This window comes from Salvelinus alpinus, chromosome 17 (genome assembly GCF_045679555.1).
Source record: "Salvelinus alpinus chromosome 17, SLU_Salpinus.1, whole genome shotgun sequence".
Taxonomy (NCBI): Eukaryota; Metazoa; Chordata; class Actinopteri; order Salmoniformes; family Salmonidae; genus Salvelinus; species Salvelinus alpinus.
In genome coordinates, this window is record NC_092102.1 from 14,455,024 (window position 1) to 14,474,339 (window position 19,316).

The 19,316-nt window shown below is 43.1% G+C and overlaps 2 protein-coding genes and 1 long non-coding RNA gene across 7 annotated transcripts in view; 2 read left to right on the forward strand and 1 right to left on the reverse strand.

Annotated features, from left to right (window-relative positions):
• Nucleotides 1-1,031: 1,031 nt before the first annotated feature.
• On the forward strand, nucleotides 1,032-4,315 carry sp5l (Sp5 transcription factor-like). The gene is made up of 2 exons (XM_071347369.1): nucleotides 1,032-1,542; nucleotides 2,064-4,315. Exons 1-2 carry the CDS (start codon nucleotides 1,489-1,491, stop codon nucleotides 3,195-3,197), a joined length of 1,188 nt encoding a protein of 395 aa, XP_071203470.1. The 5' UTR covers nucleotides 1,032-1,488; the 3' UTR covers nucleotides 3,198-4,315.
• A 3,317-nt stretch (nucleotides 4,316-7,632) lies between these two features.
• Nucleotides 7,633-19,316, reverse strand: part of LOC139542213 (rho guanine nucleotide exchange factor 25-like) — a 131,013-nt gene continuing 119,329 nt past the window's right edge. For 4 of the 5 annotated variants that reach the window (XM_071347371.1, XM_071347373.1, XM_071347370.1 and 1 more), the window contains 8 exons: nucleotides 17,935-18,027; nucleotides 17,582-17,632; nucleotides 17,284-17,361; nucleotides 16,732-16,923; nucleotides 13,678-13,858; nucleotides 12,847-13,097; nucleotides 12,214-12,363; nucleotides 7,633-10,065 (listed from right to left, as the gene is read on the reverse strand). In XM_071347371.1, the coding sequence (XP_071203472.1) occupies nucleotides 9,934-10,065; nucleotides 12,214-12,363; nucleotides 12,847-13,097; nucleotides 13,678-13,858; nucleotides 16,732-16,923; nucleotides 17,284-17,361; nucleotides 17,582-17,632; nucleotides 17,935-18,027 (1,128 nt within the window). In that variant the 3' untranslated portion in view covers nucleotides 7,633-9,933. The remainder of the gene's footprint in view (nucleotides 10,066-12,213; nucleotides 12,364-12,846; nucleotides 13,098-13,677; nucleotides 13,859-16,731; nucleotides 16,924-17,283; nucleotides 17,362-17,581; nucleotides 17,633-17,934; nucleotides 18,028-19,316) is intronic. The other variant, XM_071347372.1, reaches the window with a different exon arrangement.
• On the forward strand, nucleotides 13,407-15,440 carry LOC139542215 (uncharacterized). Its single transcript, XR_011668479.1, has 2 exons — nucleotides 13,407-13,538; nucleotides 13,661-15,440. It is a non-coding gene; the product is annotated as an uncharacterized lncRNA (long non-coding RNA).

Sequence of the window (19,316 nt, forward strand, 5' to 3'; positions counted from 1 at the left end):
CATGAGAAATGAGCAGAGCTCCCGACTTGAATTTAAGCTCTTAACTTTGTAATGGTTAACAGATCTACAGAATTAGATTAACTCTCCCAATCTGCATGTATTAATGCAGTAGATCTGTAATGGCCTTTCCTTGACCCTGAAGTGTGAGGGAGTCACGCAGGGCAGGACCTATTTGACGTGTCACCTAGCAGTGAGTACTGGGGAGGCTTTGATGAGGTTTTATCAATTAGCTTTGTGAGGGAAAACATTTAATGTTATGGTCATGAGGGTGATGTGACATTCTTTACAGTCTGATCCCAAGTGAAGCCTGGGAAGATGTAACCATGAGAAAAGGGAGAGAGAACTGAACGGACGATATTTAAAAGCGTTGTATTTGTTTCTGTGATATATATACATATATACATATTTGATTTGATCATGTATTGCCCATCTCCACCCTGGTATGATATATCACCGATGTATTTGACTATCATGAAGATCAAATAACAAGTAAAGACCCCACTTAATTTCAAGCGATGTTGCAAGCGTTGTAGACATTGCTGATACAGTTCAGTAATTTAAGAATATTATATTTAGAATGCACAATAATTATTATTATTCCATTCATGCAAATTGTGTAGGCAATAAGAAATGGAGTGATCTTGGTTTAGATTTTTCTGTCTTCTAAACTATATTGATAATGCTATGTGCAGAAATGCCAAATGGTGATGCTTATTATTACGATCAGGCGTATTATTAATAACAGTAATGGCCTACACGTGTAATAAAGTTGCCCATTTATTTAACAAAATCCGCGTTGATATGCAGTTTATATGCAGAGAAAATCGAGAGCACATCCCTCCCTCAAATTGTAGGATATTACTGAATACCTTTTTCACGCCTCATAGTTTTTCAGAACTATTGAGGGAGGAGTTGTTTTGCAAGGTCAGCATTTGGTTGAAATTGAGTGCAAATTATGAGCAACCCTTCTCCGTAACCCCCTCCTCCCCAATCAACCCCCCTCCCTTACCCCCCTTCTCACATCTCCTCTCCATACTGGTTCTCATGGAGACCCCGTTGAGAGGACCTTTCCTCTTTATAAAGACAAGATACAGCTCATGCAACTGCCTTTGAAATAATCCACAGGATTTCTTGCGATAGTCTCTTCTTCACTTGCACTTCAAAGAAGCGCTCTGCTCTGTGGCTGTATGCGACTGCTTGTGACTGAAAAGAGGACCCACATGAACTGGAATTAGTTGTGTCTTTCATTCAGTCAGACCATTTTAAGCGTTGTAACCAAGCGGACTGAGGACCGGACACTTGCCTTGCATGACACAGGATTACTTTGTTTCTGGATAGGACTGTTTTTAGTTTCGGGGTCATCCAAGACCCGAGTGCTTGCTGCGCTTCTCTCCATCGACACCGCGCAACTTTCCTGGTAAACTCGTTCATCGCTGCCTTTCCGCGCAGCTCGTGTTGCAGGTGCGGAGACACAGAGCGCGTGGACAGATGGCTGCGCTGACGATACAACGGAATGACAACTTTCTACACACCTTTTTACAGGTTTGTAATCGTTTTGGTACGAATCAACTTCTATACAGTGTATTGCGTCTGGCAATAATTTGTTCAAAGTTAATACGTCTGTAGAGTTATAAAATGTGATGTTCAGTAGGCTATATTCGCTGTCCCGTTTATAGCTAAGTAAACGTTTATTATTTTAAAACCTTACAGAATGAAAGAATGTTAGGAAGTTTTAAGTTGCACAGATACTCTATCATGATATAGTTGTAATCAATAAATATTTGTGAATATTGTAGTTGACATTTGTATATGTAAAACTTATATTCAAGAACAAATAAAAGTACCTCATGAGAAATTACTGTTATTTGCACATTATACATTTTTTTAATACACAATATTCACTTGAATTACTAAGATTCCTGAAGTTTCACCAGACTTATTGTAAAAGCATTCTGTGACAACTTGTGATGTAAAAAGTACTTTATGAAAAAATGTGATAGATTGATTAGCCTGGGTCATTAGTGTGAGTTAGTGAATTATGTTCTTTATCCATCTTCCACCAGGACCGGACCCCCAGCTCGTCCCCAGAGGGAGCCCCCAACGCCCTGTCCTTCCTGGCCACCACCTGTAGCCAGGCCTGGCAGGTGGGTGGCACGGTGGGCTCTGAGAGCTCCCAGTTCCCCTATGAGGGGGCGGTAGGGGTGAGCTCAGCCTCCGGGATGTTCCAGCTCTGGAGCAACGAGGTGGCGGTGGCCCCTAGTTCTAGTCTCAGCGCCTCCAGCCTCACTGCAGCCGCACATCAGATGACATTCGCCGTGCCCAAGGTCCAGTTCCCTGTTGGCCCTGGACAGAGTCTGCCTTCTGGCCTGGGTCCTCACCCCCACGCGCTCTACCATCATCACCACCATCACCACCACCACCACGAGCTGCCCCTGACTCCGCCGGCCGAGCCTCCCTCCGCCTACTCTTTCGAACTCTCCCCTGTCAAGGTCCTCTCATCCCAGAGCCAAGGTCCCAATGGGCCGCAGTACTACCCCCAGCATAATGGCGTCTCTGTGGGACAAAACTTTCCCGGCTTCTTTCAGAACTCTGTATCCTCCGCCAGGCACCATCTATCCGGTGGACAACACCATGTAGGGGAGGAGGGCCAGCAGGGCTGGTGGAGCCTCCCCCAGACCACTGGCCACGGAAGCCCCACCAACCACCACCACCCCTTCTCCCTGGGCCGGCAGCTGGTCCTGGGCCACCAGCCCCAAATCGCAGCCCTCCTACAGGGCACCTCCAAGGGCCTGTTATCCTCCACACGCCGCTGCCGTCGCTGCAAGTGCCCCAACTGCCAGGCCAACGGCGGGGGACTCGAGTTTGGCAAGAAACGACTGCACATCTGTCATATCCCAGAGTGCGGCAAGGTGTACAAGAAGACGTCTCACCTGAAGGCTCACCTGCGCTGGCATGCCGGGGAGAGGCCGTTCATCTGCAACTGGCTGTTCTGCGGGAAGAGCTTCACCCGCTCCGACGAGCTACAGCGCCACCTCAGAACACACACCGGGGAGAAGAGGTTCGGATGCCAGCAGTGTGGGAAGAGGTTCATGAGGAGCGACCACCTCTCCAAACACGTCAAGACTCACCAGAGTAGGAAGAGCCGGTCCGGTGGGAACACGTCGGACTCTCTGTTGGCCAATATCAAGAGAGAGTAGAACGGACTAGAGGGGGGATTCAATAACTCTATATAGAGCCAAGAGACTGCAATATGTGATTGTACTGTAACTGCCACAGACCCTCTGAGAGAGAGTAGAGGACAAGGACACCCTATAGACTATTAACCTCTGTAGTCGGGACCATTTTCAGCCCGTCAACAAAACGCTTTTGAGAGGTATTTCACAACAAGGGGAAGCAAAGCGAGTGGCGAGGTTTAGGATTATGATATGGATACAGAGTGTTCACTGGGCATTTCTAGGTGTCGCACAAAAATGATCTCCCATAGCAAGATGGTAGCCACTGTTAACCCTTGATGGTGACATTATAACCTGGTTCCCACATTAATCAGCTATCAATGTCCAAGGTCAAATCAAATCAAAGTTTATTGGTCACGTGCACACGGTACAGTGAAATGCTTGCTTGCTAACTCAACAATGCAGTACAATAATATCAATCAAGAATCAAATGCCAAATACAAAAGTCCAAAAATAACAAGTATTAATTAAAAGTTAAAAAATAAAATATAAACTAGTATGAGAAGTCTGTACATAATAGAATATACAGTATGATTGATTTTTTTCAAAATGAGTTTTTAAGTAGTAAAGTGACTTGGTATAGCAGCTTGAGTAGATAGTCATAATAAATAAGAATTCCAAGGTCTTATTTTTATTTCGATTTAATTTGTAATATTGAAATATAAATAATTCAGCAAATGTATGTAACATGCAAATAATCCACTTTCTGCATGTTTCATCTTTGAGAATCTGGAATTCAGAAACGTTTTTGATAATGGAATGTGAATTACATGAGGTAGAAAATGTATCTGAAATATGTATACCACATATCGGTTGATTTAAGAAATTTGCTGTTTGGCCAAATGATTGTGGGATCAGTGTTATAATGTTTTATTAATGGATATATAAACCCCTATCTCAGTTTCATCTGTTGTTGAAATTGATTCTTGTTATTTAATCAGAATGTGAATTGCCATTCCTATGTGTACAAACCAACATTTGTTGGAAGACTTTGTAAATAATGTATCAATTTCACAGACAACTTAATTGAAGTTACGACTGCATGTACATTTTAATAAACGGAAATTCCTTGCTAAAGCAAATCCACATTCAATGTTATATGTTATTTTCTCATATTTTCTCAGAGTGATAGTGTGAGACTCAAATGTTTTTTTATGCCTTCTTCCACCTAATACAATGCATGGCATTCTAGTCAACCAAAATATCTAATGTTTCATTCAATTGTAATTTGATTGTATTCATTCAGAATACAAATGGTGGGTCATTGTATCATTGAAGTGTGAAGGAAACACCTCTTAAAAATGGGGAGTGGAGGGGATGTTCAAAGATTTCACACCTCAAAGTAAACAGGGAGAGACCACCATTGACTGGGGACGCAGGCTGTTTGTGGGAGACGGGGGCAGTTTGGAGTAGGCCTTCTGCAATCAAGTTCACAGCCATGTGGCTTTATTAATGGCTGTTTTCTTTCTCTGAATGGAGGAGATTGAGACAACAGATGCACTGGCCCTCCACTCGAAGGGACTCTCCCGTGAATACGACCCCTGTTGCTCAGACCCCTCCCCCCAGTGGTGACAGGAAAGCCCTTTGATTTTGAAAGTTAATACCTCTCTCACTCCTCTCTCTTCCAGGTTCCCTCTCTCTGCCCCCCCCCCCCCCCCCCCCCCCCCCCCCCCCCCACCCCCCCACCCCCAGTTCCTATATATCACAGTTGTGTTACGTTCAGCCCTGCTTTACTGCCTAGGGTGACCTTTTATTCTGAGGGGAACTAACCAACTAACAATCCCTCTTGGTGATAGGAACTCCCTTTGATTTAGCCCCCTGAAAGTTAATACTCTTTATAGCCCCCCTCTCGCCACCAGCCTCACCCCCTCTCTCCCCTCTTGCACCCATATATCCCAGGCATCTTACAATCAAGACCTGCTCTACTTTACAGCTCAGGACCAGGACGAGTGTTTATTCTGATGAACAGATTTCTGGTGTCCCTGCTTATCCAGGGGTTATCTCTTTTGTGCATTTCCACACATAGTTTTACCCAAAACGCTCTACTTGGGCCAGCACCCATGTCTCATTTGACCATGGCTCCGGAGGACCTGTTTTTAATTGGGGCCAAAGCCAGGCCAACGGGTACTTTTCATCTGTCATTTACATTACAATGGCTAACAGTGAACTTTAACACCTTCTCACAAAGCAACTGTTTTGATCATGCAAAAGGTTGTTGATTATGCTTTTCACAAGTCCTCACTGTCAGCCCTAGATATGGAAACACAATTTCCCTAGTATACCATAAGGGTGTATACACTACTGTAACACTGGTGTTACAGTCGAAAAGCAGCATTTGTCTTCAGGGGCTGTTTGAAGGGTATTTCTTTAGTTTAGGCTGGGATATGTGGCACTACAATTAAAAAGGTGGGAGCTTCCTCCTTGCTATTTCTGTATGTATGAGCAGGGTTAGGTCCTTTTTCCTTTTAGGGTTCATTTTCAATCTGGTTCTCATACAGTTGAAGTCTGAAATTTACATACACTTAGGTTAGAGTCATTATAACTCGTTTTCAACCAGTCCACAAATTTCTTGTTAACAAACTATAGTTTTGGCAAGTCGGTTAGGACATCTACTTTGTGCATGACACAAGTAATTTTTCCAACAATTGTTTACAGACTGATTATTTCACTTATAATTCACTGTATCACAATTCCAGTGGGTCAGAAGTTTACATACACTAAGTTGACTGTGCCTTTAAACAGCTTGGAAAATTCCAGAAAATGATGTCATGGCTTTAGAGGTTTCTGATAGGCGAATTAACATAATTTGAGTCAATTGGAGGTGTACCTGTGGATGTATTTCAAGGCCTACCTTCAAACTCAGTGCCTCTTTGCTTGACATCATGGGAAAATCAAAAGAAATCAGCCAAGACCTCAGAAAATAAATTGTAGACCTCCCCAAGTCTGGTTCATCCTCGGGAGCAATTTCCAAATGCCTGAAGGTACCACGTTCATCTGTACAAACAATAGCGCGCAAGTATAAACGCCATGGGACCACGCAGCCGTCATACCGCTCAGGAAGGAGATGCGTTCTGTCTCATAGAGATCAACGTACTTTGGTGCGAAAAGTCCAAATCTATCCCAGAACAACAGCAAAGGACATTGTGAAGATGCTGGAGGAAACAGGTACAAAAGTATCTATATCCACAGTAAAACGAGTCCTATATCGACATAACCTGAAAGGCCGCTCAGCAAGGAAGAAGCCACTGCTCCAAAACCTCCATAAAAAAGCCAGACTACGGTTTGCAACTGCATATGGGGACAAAGATCGTACTTTTTGGAGAAATGTCCTCTGGTCTGATGAAACAAAAATAGAACTGTTTGGCCATAATGACCATCATTATGTTTGGAGGAAAAAGGGGGATGCTTGCATGCCGAAGAACACCAACCGTGAAGCATGGGGGTGGCAGCATCATGTTGTGGGGGTGCTTTGCTGCAGGAGGGACTGGTGCACTTCACAAAATAGATGGCATCATGAGGAGGGAAAATTATGTGAATATATTGAAGCAACATCTCAAGACATCAGTCAGGAAGTTAAAGCTTGGTTGCAAGTGGGTCTTCCAAATGGACAATGACCCCAAGCATACTTCCAAAGTTGTGGCAAAATAACTTAAGGACAACAAAGTCAAGGTATTGGAGTGGCCATCACAAAGCCCTGACCTCAATCCTATAGAACATTTGTGGGCAGAACTGAAAAAGCGTGTGCGAGCAAGGAGGCCTACAAACCTGATTCCGTTACACCAGCTCTGTCAGGAGGAATGGGCCAAAATTCACCCAACTTATTGTGGGAAGCTTGTGGAAGGCTACCCGAAACGTTTGACCCAAGTTAAACAATTTAAAGGCAATGCTACCAAATACTAATTGAGTGTATGTAAACTTCTGGCCCACTGGGAATGTGATGAAAGAAATAAAAGCTGAAATAAATCGTTCTCTCTACTATTATTCTGACATTTCACATTCTTAAAATAAAGTGGTGATCCTAACTGACCTAAGACAGGTCATTTTTACTAGGATTAAATGTCAGGAATTGTGAAAAACTGAGTTTAAATGTATTTGGCTAAGGTGTATGTAAACTTCTGACTTCAACTATACCATCATGGCCACCTAATCATCCCCAGATTCCAATTTTCTCATTCATCCCCCCTCCTCTCCCCTGTAAATATTCCCCAGGTCATTGCTGTAAATGAGAACATGTTTTCAGTCAACTTACCTGGTAAAATAAGGGTAAAATAAATTAAATAATATAAATCTGATTTGGTTATTATTTCCATGTATTAATACTCATGATATTTTTCGATATATATTCAGATCATCTCAATGTTAGAGGGATATACCTTCAGAAATGACATGAAATAGACAATTCCTAATTCAAAAGGCTTTTTATTTGATATAATACAACCGATTCTATTCAGTCAAACATGGCATCATTATAGCCCTTGTCCTGCTCTTTTCTTTAGTGTATCTTAATTTCTGTAGTGGTATTCCTTCATATTTAAGTAACATGCACAAAATGCCAGAGCAATAATCGCCACTATGACTTCAACTTTACAAACAGCACCCCTTAGTCCACGTGCACTGAGGAGTTGAGACGGAGTTTTGGACCAAACTTTTATGTTCTGAATTTAAACAGTCACTGTAATTGAGATATTTTAAACAGATTTAGCTAGAGGGGGCATTGTAACTTGAAGACATTGATCTTTGATGCAGCTGTCTAACCTCCAATGACCGCTATCTGTATTTGAAAGCTTTACACTGACCTCTACTGGTAAAAGAGAAGAATTCACCAAGAGCTGAAATCATCTCTTCTATCTATCATCTCTTCTGTCTCTTCTCGTTTTACAGTCGTTTTTTCTATTCAGAAGATGAAAGGTCGGGCATTGAAGTAAACAAATCACCACTACATGTATTTGATTTGATGTGTAAAAAAAAACAACAGTTGGCAATATATTAGAGTAGCAGAATGAATTGAAGTACATGAAGTTCTAAAAGCACCTGGCTTTGGCAAGTCTCACTTTGATGAGCACGGAGCATGCAGACGCAGCACTTGATATCCACAGTGTCAACTGATACAACAACCCAAGTAGTTAACTCTAAACTGCTGTCCTTTATCTAAGAACCAGAGATGTAAGCCTGAGCCAGGTGCATGGCGTGTACTAATGTGCTGGAGTAGCAAAAGCCAGCAGAGATCATTGAACACAGCAGAAGGCTGTGGCATGTCGTCATTGGACTTCATTGACAGACTGTGTGACACCTCACCACATTTCAATACCACCCCTTCATGTCTCCTGTCATCAAGAAAACATATGTTTGAAATATCAGTCGGTCTCTGTCCCCTAGCATTCCCGTCAGACTGGCTATGGCATGGCCACCACTCTGGCCACATCTCAATAGTCTCTCCTCGATTCCTTGTGTCCTCTCCACCCGTTCTCTCCCCGTCTCTTCTCTCCCAACATAATCATGTCCTCACTTCCCTCTGACTTTTAGAGAAAGAGACAGAGAAAGGATGGTAGCAGAGAACACAAGGAATCAAGGAAATACCATTAAGTCTGAAGTGACATTAGAGTGACGTCATGCCCGCAGTGCCTCCAGGGGGCTCCCTCACCCCTTTTTAGTCTGGAATCTCCAGATCAAACAAGAGCCAACTTCGGGTCAAACAGAATAAGAGAACAATCGAGAGTTCTCTCGTTCTCATCCATTGGAAACACTGCGGTAAGAGCAGGACAATTCTGTTCCACGAGAGATGAATCCAATGTTCTACATATATACAGATGTATACGCTCAGTGGAGGAATGACTTCATGTTTTAAACAGCCTGAGAATAGAAATAGTTGTCGGAAGAATCCAGCAGTGTGAGAGAAAAGTAGAAAGAAAGTCGAAAGATCCATGTTTGTTTACAAGAAGAGAAGCCGCCGATCCTGTACACACACACACACACACATGCACACACACACACAAACACACAAACACACACAATTTACGCACATATTTACACACACACACACACACGGACGCATTTCACTCACACATGCACACACAGACGCATGTTGCGCACATACGCACACACACATGCCTGCAGCGTGCGCACTCACACAGACACTTCTCCAGTGACCTCCCCAATCAGGAATGGACTTTTTTCTTCTTCCTTTGAACAAACCCCACAGCCCTCTGGTAAACAGCACAATATATACTGTATAGAAATTCTCCAAAATGAAAAATTAAACAAGCAAAGTCGTCATAATAAAACAAGCAAAGTCACCATAATACCTGATGTCCATTAAGTGTCCTTCGTAACCTCAGCCATTGCAACATCTAGCTGGGTGCTACCCATTAGTGGTGCCCACGCAGAGGCACGTCTTCAACCTCAAATCACATCGCTCAAAAAAATCAGATGAAAGGCGCATACTGTATATTCCGTTAGAATCATGGTTTATATTTCTCAGAATGTCGGTGAACCGCCCGGTAACAGTCTGAAAAAGCAGTAGCAACAGTCCAGAAGAGCAGTCTCCATCCAGTCCTTGCTCCTTACAGAAGCACCCCATCCACCTTCAAAAGGACCCTTAAGTTACAATAGCATCAACATATGGTAAGCAGAGATGAGGCCCTCCTTCTTCTCTCTGTAGCTGTGGCGGTCCGTGAACCTCCTTCCTCCTAGGGGTCAGGGTTCATAGGTCATCTTCATTGAGCTGGGACAGGTTGCTGGAGCGCTTGCCGGCCAATGGACCAGAGACAGATACAGGAGGAGGTACAGCCTCACCAGGCAGGCCCCTGGTACTGCAGCCCTCTCCTGCGCTCTGCTGGGGGAGAGGAGGAGACACAGATTCAAATATGTTTACAACTTCATTAATAGATTTTATGAAATGTAGCCTAAATAGCTGTTTTTCCCAAAGAGATGCATATGCCTCACTTTAGCCATTGTGTAAAGCTCTGGGGAGAAATCTTAGATGTCAGAAGATATATTTTTTAGGGGAATATAGTAGGTCGAAACGTTAACGAATAAAGATGTTTTGCAAATGAGCTACTACGCTGAACAAAAAGATCCTTGCGACGGGGCCTTGCATTGTTGGTGAGGACGGCGGAGCCTCAGGATCTCATTCAAATTGCAATCGATAAAATACAGTTGTGTCCGTTGTCCGTAGCTTATGCCGGCGCATACCATAACCCCACCGCCACCACGGGGCACTGTTTACAATGTTAACATCAGCAAACCGCTCGCCCACATGACGCCATACACGCTGTCTGACATCTGCCGGTACAGTTGAAGCCGCGATTCATCCGTGAAGAGCAAACTTCTCCAGTGTGTCAGTGGCCATTGAAGGTGAGTATTTGCACACTGAAGTTGGTTACGACGCCAAACTGCAGTCAGGTCAAGACCCTGGTGAGGATGACGAGAACGCAGATGAGCTTCCCTGAGAAGGTTTCTGGCAGTTTGTGGGGAAATTATTTTGTGCAAACCCACAGTTTTATTCGCTGTCTGGGTGGCTGGTCTCAGACGATCCCGCAGGTGAAGAAGCTGGATGTGGAGGTCCTGGGCTGGCGTGGTTCCACATGGTCTGCGGTTGTGAGGCCGGTTGGACATACTAACAAATTCTCTAAAACAACGTTGGAGGTGGCTTATGGTAGAGAAATTAACATGAAATGATCTGGCAACAGCTCTGGTGGACATTCCTGCAGTCAGCATGCCAATTGCACGCTCCCTCAACTTGAGACATCTGTGGCATTGTGTTGTGTGACAAAACTGCACATTTTAGAGTGGCCTTTTATTGTCCCCAGCAATAAGGTGCACCTGCATCATGATCATGCTGTTTAATCCACTTCTTGATATGCCACACCTGTCAGGTGGATGGATTATCTTGGCAAAGGAGAAATGCTCACTAACAGGGATGTAAACATATTTGTGCACACAATTTTAGAGAAATAAGCTTTTTGTGCGTATGGAACATTTCTGGGATCTTTTATTTCAGCTCATGAAACATGGGACCAACACTTTACATGTTGCGTTTATATTCTTGTTCAGTGTATGTCAGCGACAGCCATAATGTGGTTTGTTTTTCTGTTTACAATATAAATCAGTCACAACAACACAATGTGCAAATTCCACCATGAGAGGGAGAGGGAGAGAAAGAACAATTAGGCCATTGATCGGCATCTCTGACTTCCGTGTCTGGGTCAGGCTGTTTCCTGTTTATGTACCCATAGGCCCCATCCAGCCTGAGTAAATACATAGACCAACTGCCTATAGTCAGAACAAATAGGTATGTCGGCTCCACTCGCTAAGTGCAAGCAGAGATGGTCTATACTTGATACAAGTGCATAGTAATAACAGAGGGTTGTGTAGTTAATGGTTGGTCTAAGGTTAAGACACTCAACAACGGCCTACAACAAGATACGATTTCTGGTTCTTCATCTTGTTTCAGAAAAAACTCCTCTACAATATTCCAAATTCTTTTTTCATTCTGAAAAATAATTCTCTCTTCTGTTTCTGGCCAACAGGGGAAGTAGTAGCCTGACTATCATTTTGACGCAAATTCCTTCTTTCCATTCCCCCTGTACTGTACAAATGTTTGCCATTTACTAAAGCCTTTCATATTTTAATGAACATAAATGACCATATAAGAATGATCATTATTCCGCCATACAATCAACCGTTACTTATTATTTAGTCCCCCAGCAGTTTCTCCTGGTTTGTTTTCCTATTCATATTGTTGATGTCGGTGATAAATCATGCCTACAATAAACCTAAAGAGTAGATTGAGATGTATTGATAGGTAAATCATGTAATTACAGCATGCATGATTTCCCATAATGGAGAATAGGTTTATAAGAAACGTTTTGTGTCCTTGCGTGTGTTTATTTCTGTGTGCTGTGTGCGTGCGCATGCTTGCGTGCATGTGCACGTGTGTGTATCTGTGTGTCTGTGTGTTTGTGCATGTACGTGTGTATACCTGTGTGCTATGCAGCCCATTGGACCCCGCTTGGCACTGCAGGGAGGTCTGGGTCTGAGAGTAGTGAGACAGACCAGACTGGTCAGTGAAAGCCAGCTGGACGTGAGATGGCGAGACTGTTGTCTGGGAGTTACTACTGACCAGAGGAGACTGCAAACACACACACACACACACAACACAACTAAACATTAGATACTGAGAGCTGATAGCCAACAGATGATTGTTTTTCCTTTATTGTGGCATGACATTTTTTTCTCATGAGATCTCAGATTATTTCAGATTAGGATTTAATTGAAGGATTCCTGATCCAGACATGTAGTCAGTAGAGGAGATGTGATCTAACGTAGCCTAAGGGGTGGATGTGTACACTCGGTCAGGCTTGGCTGGAGCACATTCCAGTCCGGCGAGCTAAACGAGGATGGCAGTGTCTCGTTGTTTGTGGTCAAACAGAAGCCCAGTGTTTGGCCCCTGACTGCTGTAGGTCACTGAGGTGTATGTGTGTGTGACTGGGCCCTTTACCTCCGGCAGTATGTGTGTGTGTGTGTGTGTGTGTGTGTGTGTGTGTGTGTGTGTGTGTGTGTGTGTGTGTGTGTGTGTGTGTGTTGTCAATGTGTATATACAGTATGACCTTACCTCCCGGGGTGTGTGTGTCTCAGAGGGGCCCTGGAGGCCCGTTCCCTGACCCAACTGGCTGGGCAGGTAGAGGGTGGGGAGGGAGGTGTTGTAGGACCGGAGCCAGGGCAGGCGCTGGCGGTCGATGGAGGCTGAGGAGTGGGGGCGCAGGGGACTGCTGGCCGAAGACAGGGGGGCTCTCATGCTCCGGCCCAGGCTGTTAGACTTGTTGGTACCCTCTCTGCGCTGGTACTCGATGGGAGACTGGAGGGCTGGGTGAATTCATGGTACAAGACAGAGAGAGGATTTAGACCAGGCAACATGTCATTTTGGGACACAATGTTTGTCAAAATATTAGCATTGGTCTTTGTAGTTTTATTGTTTGTGTAAGTCGACTTGGTACTGAGCTGCTTTTGGATAACATTACTGCTCAGTGCTCACATTGCATCAGGCCAAATGTAAGACGTGTGACTAGTAAAGATTCCTGGATGTTGTGTTTTGCCATCAGTATGTCTCCAATTGTAAAGTTGAGGAAGTTGAAAGGGAAAGGAAAGTGAAAGGGAGGCTGTTGTGCAACTGAATGCATTCAACCGAAATGTGTCTTCCGCATTTAACCCAACCCCTCTGAGTCAGAGAGGTGCGGGGGGCTGCCTTAATCCACATCCACGTCTTCAGCGCCCGGGAACAGTGGGAAAGGCCAGACATGAGTAAAAGTAAGTGGGTGTTTACTGTGTAGATCTTGTCTGTCTGTGTCTCCTGTCCTACCATTGAGGAAGTTGGCAGCATGGGGTTAGATATGAATCCTGAAATTAAAGCTGTTGTGTTTTTCTATCAGTATTTCTCCCATCCTACCGTTGAGGAAGTTCCTCTGGGTCTCCAGGATCTGTCCCACATCGTTGACCCAGGCCCTGCAGACCTCTGGGGAGGCGGCCTGTAGCACGTATCTCACCACAGTCCCGTCAGCCCCCCGTGAGGTCAGCACCAATCGGCCCGCCTCCCCCTCCACCGGAGCCTCCACCCCCAGACAGCTCAACTGGAACACAGCACAGGTGTATTCAGTAGGGTTGCAACTTTCCCAAAATGTTCACATTTGCCGGTTGTAAGATTCCCAGAATGAGAACGGAATAAGCAGGGAATTCTGAATTACGAACCAGGACTTCTGGGAAACCTACACATTTTGGAAAAGCAACCCTGCACTGTATAAAAAGAAGAAGACGTTGATTCAATAGACAACTGTAAGGCAACCAGCTGTAATAAGATTGTGAGTTTGCAAAAAATGTGGGCATATACACTCTTGGAAAAAAGGGTTCTGCGGCTGTCCCAATAGGAGAACCCTTTTTGGTTCCAGGTAGAACCATTTTTGGTTTCAGGTAGAATTCTTGGGTTACATCTAGAACTCTCTGTGGAAAGGGTTCTACATGGAACCCAAAAGGGTTCTACCTGGAACCAAAAGGGATTATTCAAAGTGTTCTCCTATGGATACAGCCAAAGAACCCTTTTTAGTTCTGGATAGCACCTTTTTTTCTAAGAGTGTAGCTGAACCAACATACATTCTCAAGTTGAATTGAATGTTCACTCAACTTTGAATTTATTCTACTTTATTTGCATACTTCCCAGAGTGCCTTGCCTTTCAAGTAAATTGTAGTTACCACCCATGACTTTAATGCTTTTCATTGATGTAGCCTTGAAGTTAGTTTCTAAATGAATATATTATCTTTAAAATTAAACTCTTTATGAAAATACATTACATATATTATAGGGTATTTCTTTGAGGGCCTAGTTATACCCTAACACAGTGGTCTGAAACTCCTGGTTTACAGGCCACATCAAGACTGCAAGTCACATTATGCTGGCATGCCATGTGTAGAGACTATTGGAATCCAGTCAGAGTGAGGATATTCAACAATTTGAACTTTTAATCGACCGCAACCTGCATTCACAATAACTGACGGGGTAGGGATAGGGAAGATTGATATTCAAACAACCCAAATCAAATAAACTGGAACAGCCATCTCAGTAACGTGTGCAATAAATCGAACTACTAACAGATTGGATTACCGTAAAACTTAAATTAAACATAGAGTCTCAAATAGCCGCCTGTCCCTTTTTAATAACCGGGCAATGGCACAAATTTCAACAAATAAACGCCTGTTTCAAATAAATACCATGTCTAAATGAATTATTTACGAAGTTACCATGAGGTTTAATGTTTGATTTGTTACATTAAATACTTCAGTAATGAGTAGAAAATTACAGAAATCATACATTTTGGGGGGCAAGTAAGAAACTGCTAGCTATTGGCTACTAACAGCTGAGAACTGCTAGCCAACTGGCAAGCACAAAACCATTCAACAACTTCGGGAGTACAGACCCCTAGAAATCAGCCGATTGCCCTCTAGTGGCGAAAGGAAGAACTGCCGAAAATGCACAGTCGAAGACTGTAATGCTTATTCTGTCAAGGAAATTTTAAAAAAATTTATAGAGGCATACTAAGACAAAAAAGAAACATGGCACAGTGTGTAAATGATAACACATTAGTGCTGAAAATTAAGCAATTGATTAAAATGCTGTAAGTGATTGCTGGAATTAAACAATGAACTATGCAAATGAGCAAACGCTGTGTGCATTAAGGAAATAGACGCCTGGCTCAAATAGAAGTCTGTCTCTGATAAGCACCTGTTTTGTGTGATTAAAAGGTCCAATGCAGCCATTTTATCTCATTATCAAATCATTTCTGGGTAACAATTAAGTACCTTACTGTGATAGTTTTCAATTAAAATGGTCAAAAAGAAACAAAAATAGTTAAGAAAAGGGCAATTTATTTACATTTACATTTAAGTCATTTAGCAGACGCTCTTATCCAGAGCGACTTACAAATTATTTATCAAGCAAGTATTTAGCTAGGACTGTCTTGGAGTGGTCTGAGTGAGGACGGGAATACTGAAAATGAGCTATTATTAGCAGAGAGTTTGGATCTCTCTATCTTATTAACAAATATTCCGCATGGTGATGTCACCATGGAAGGCCAACACTCCATCCCACCAAACAGGAAGGAAATTCAGGCGGTCTTTTCAAACAGCTCTTACACTAAACAGGCATTGTTATCATTTTCACAATTTCACAGCATTATTCCAACCTCATTGTGTGGAAATATAAAACACAGGAAAAACTCGTTTTTAACTCAATTGGGCCTTTAAGCAAATAAACACTCAGGCTATTAATTGAGGTTTACAGTACTTTCGAAAAATGTATGTTATTTAAGTTTCTGTAGAATAAGATTAATCAACCAATCAAAGTACATGCAAAAACACAGGTATTGAAACAAACAATTCTGAAAATCAACCTGCAAGACAGCATGCTGGGAAATACAATAATGATGGGTGCGGTTTTGAGTTGTTTTGAGCAAACATGAATTTGTAATTTTACTCAACAAACTTGTCCAAATTCAGCTTACTTTGAGTAGAGTTTGTGGAGTAAACATACTTTAGCACAAATGCATGCATTTCATACGGAATGTTCCAGTAATGTTACATCCACCATTTTTATTTGAACGTTCCTGTAACGTTCCATCCACCAGGAACAAATCACATCTGACTACCATCTGGTGCAAGGAGGAAGACATCCTGGAGGGGGGGGGTCATTAAATACCTCACCAATAAATACCTCACCAATAAAACAGACACAGATGCTTTTAAGGCTTCCAAGAACACTCAAGAACTTGTACACAATATTAGATTTGGAGAAACATTGTGTTTGTTAACATCAGTTATGCAATTCATTATCTGGGACTGAAAGAAGTTATGTAACAGTGTGTTTAGATTCCTTATGGTAAAAAGCCTATGCAGTTAATGCATTCAATCTAACCTGAAAAGAGGAGAAAAAAATCTGAAAAGAAGAGAGACCTACCTTGATGCTGCTCTTGAAGGTGTAACCAGGAAGTGAGAATCCTTTCTTCCTGTCGATTGGCTCGCTGAAGATGACCAGCTGTTCAAACAGGAAGACGCGCCTCTCCTTGGCTCTGGACAGGAAGCTGCTGTCCTGTTCCGCCACTGTGAAAGTGTCTTGCTGGAGCAGCTTCCCCTGCGCTGTGATCTTACCCTGGAGATGAAAGAGAAGGATGGAGGGAAGAGATACAGGGTGAAAAGAGAATAGGGGTTTATTACATGGCTTACTTATGGCTTGCAGCAGTATTTTGAAAAACTCTCCTTGAGCCTCCAGCTAGTCCACTTAGTTGATGTTTTCCAGAAGTAGCTGACCTGATTCAAATGGTCACCTAATCACTAAGCCCTTTCATTAGTTGAATCAACAGTGCCAGTTCTGGAATACATCAAATACATTGACTGGCTGGGCCTGGGGTTACTCGAGAAGAGGTTTGGGAAACACTGGCTTACAGTACAATATTTTGCTTGTGTGAGAGCTGTATTTGAAAGAGAGAGACCTAAGTGAAGTGCCTTTTACCTCGAAGCCCTGCAGACGTCCCACGTTCATCATGTCATTACAGCGTTTGGGCACAAAGCACATCACCTCTACCGCTTTCTGTGATGGTGAAGGAGAGAGAGAGAGAGTGAGAAAGTGATTTAAATCAAGCAACTACTGAATACAGGTTGTTTGACTAGAGAGAACCCTTAATAGCGCAGAGACAGCGTACAGCCTCACACTTGCCTCTCGTAATCACCTAGTCCTAGATAGTTTATATAGTAGATGAATGGTAGATACAGTGTAATAACAGCATGAGTTGTATCAGACGAACACCCACCTCGAGCTCCTCTGTGTCCATCCCGGCTTTGGTGTAATACTTGAGGAAGTCCTATTCACATAAACACAGCATGGAGTCAGGAGCGTTCAAGGTTTACTAGTCAATGTTATGTAAGGTGAAGACATCTGGGAGATGTTTTGTTAGTTTGAATACCAGAGAGAGGTACAACAGGCACAAGGTTGGCACCAGGTAGATGTTCATGACTCAAATAGCCACTCATCTTTTATGTGCATTCCCACATTGAATTCGACCTTATCGTCGTGCAGGTTTACGTGCCCGCCTGTGTGTGCGCGTGCGCATGCGCATGTGTCTGTGTGTGAGCGTGCGCGTGCGCATGTGTCTGTGTGGGTTACCTTGAGCAGCAGCTGGTACTTCATGATCCTCTGGACTGGTTTGATCAGCAGGTCGTTCAGCTGTAGCCTGTGACCCAGATGTTGCCTCAGCTCCTGATAGGGCCAAACACACACAGTCATCCTCATGAACATATACAGTCAGGTCCATAATTATTGGCACCCTTGATAAAGATGAGCAAAAAAGACTGCATATTATTAATTATACAAATACTGAGCTGTAGTATATTATTGTGTACTAATACAATTGTAAAAAAAACAAGGAGATTTTGTGGTTGGTCCGGCAGGGAGCCTAGTGGTTAGAGTGTTGGGCCAGTAACTGAAAGGTTGCAGGATTGAATACCAGAGCTGACAAGGTTCAAATCTGTCGTTCTGCCCCTGAGCAAGGCAGTTAACCCACTGTTCCCCGGGCACCATGGATGTGGATTAAGGCAGCCCCCCGCACCTCTCTGATTCAGAGGGGTTGGGTTAAATGCGGAAGACACATTTCAGTTGAAGGCAGTTGTACAAGTAATACATTTTTTGCTCAAAAAGATAGGGGTCTAAAGTTTTGGCACCCCTGTTTCCAATACCTTCAATCATGTTGATGAGATTGGGGAACACATTCGGAGGGATCGTAGATCATTCCTCCATACAGAATCTTTCCAGATCCTTGATATCCTTCGTCTGCGCTTATGGACCACAGGTTTTCAATGGGGCTCAAACCCAGAGACTGAGATGACCATTGCAAAATATTGATTTTGTGGCCAAATGATCATTTCTTTGTGTATTTTGATGTGTATTATCTTGTTGGAAGCTCCGCTTGTGGCCAGGTTTCAACCTCCTGGCAAAGGCAACCAGGTATTTGGCTAAAAGGTCCATGTTCATGATGCCGTTGACAAGGACCAATGGAAGCAAAATAGCCCCAAAACATCGCCACCATGTTTTACAGCAGGTATGTGGTTCTTTAATGCATATGATTCTTCTTTTCAATGCCAAAGAGCTCTATGTTTCTATTTTCTGACCATTGCACGGGTTCCAATCCAATCCATGAAAATAGAGCCCCAAATTTGGGATACACACGGAGGCATTACTTCAACCATATACTGTGTCCTCAATATGACTTAATGTGGCCTACAGACACATTACCACACGTCAGGATGACATAATATTACCTTCACCTAACCATACAGTCGGAAGTTTACATACACTTAGGTTGGAGTCATTAAAACTGGTTTTTCAACCACTCCGCAAATTTCTTGTTAATAACAAACTATAGTTTTGGCAAGTCGGCTAGGACATCTACTTTGTGGATGACAAAAGTAATTTTTCAAACAATTGTTGACAGATTAGACAGATTGTTTCACTTATGATGCACTGTATCACAATTCCAGTGGGTCAGAAGT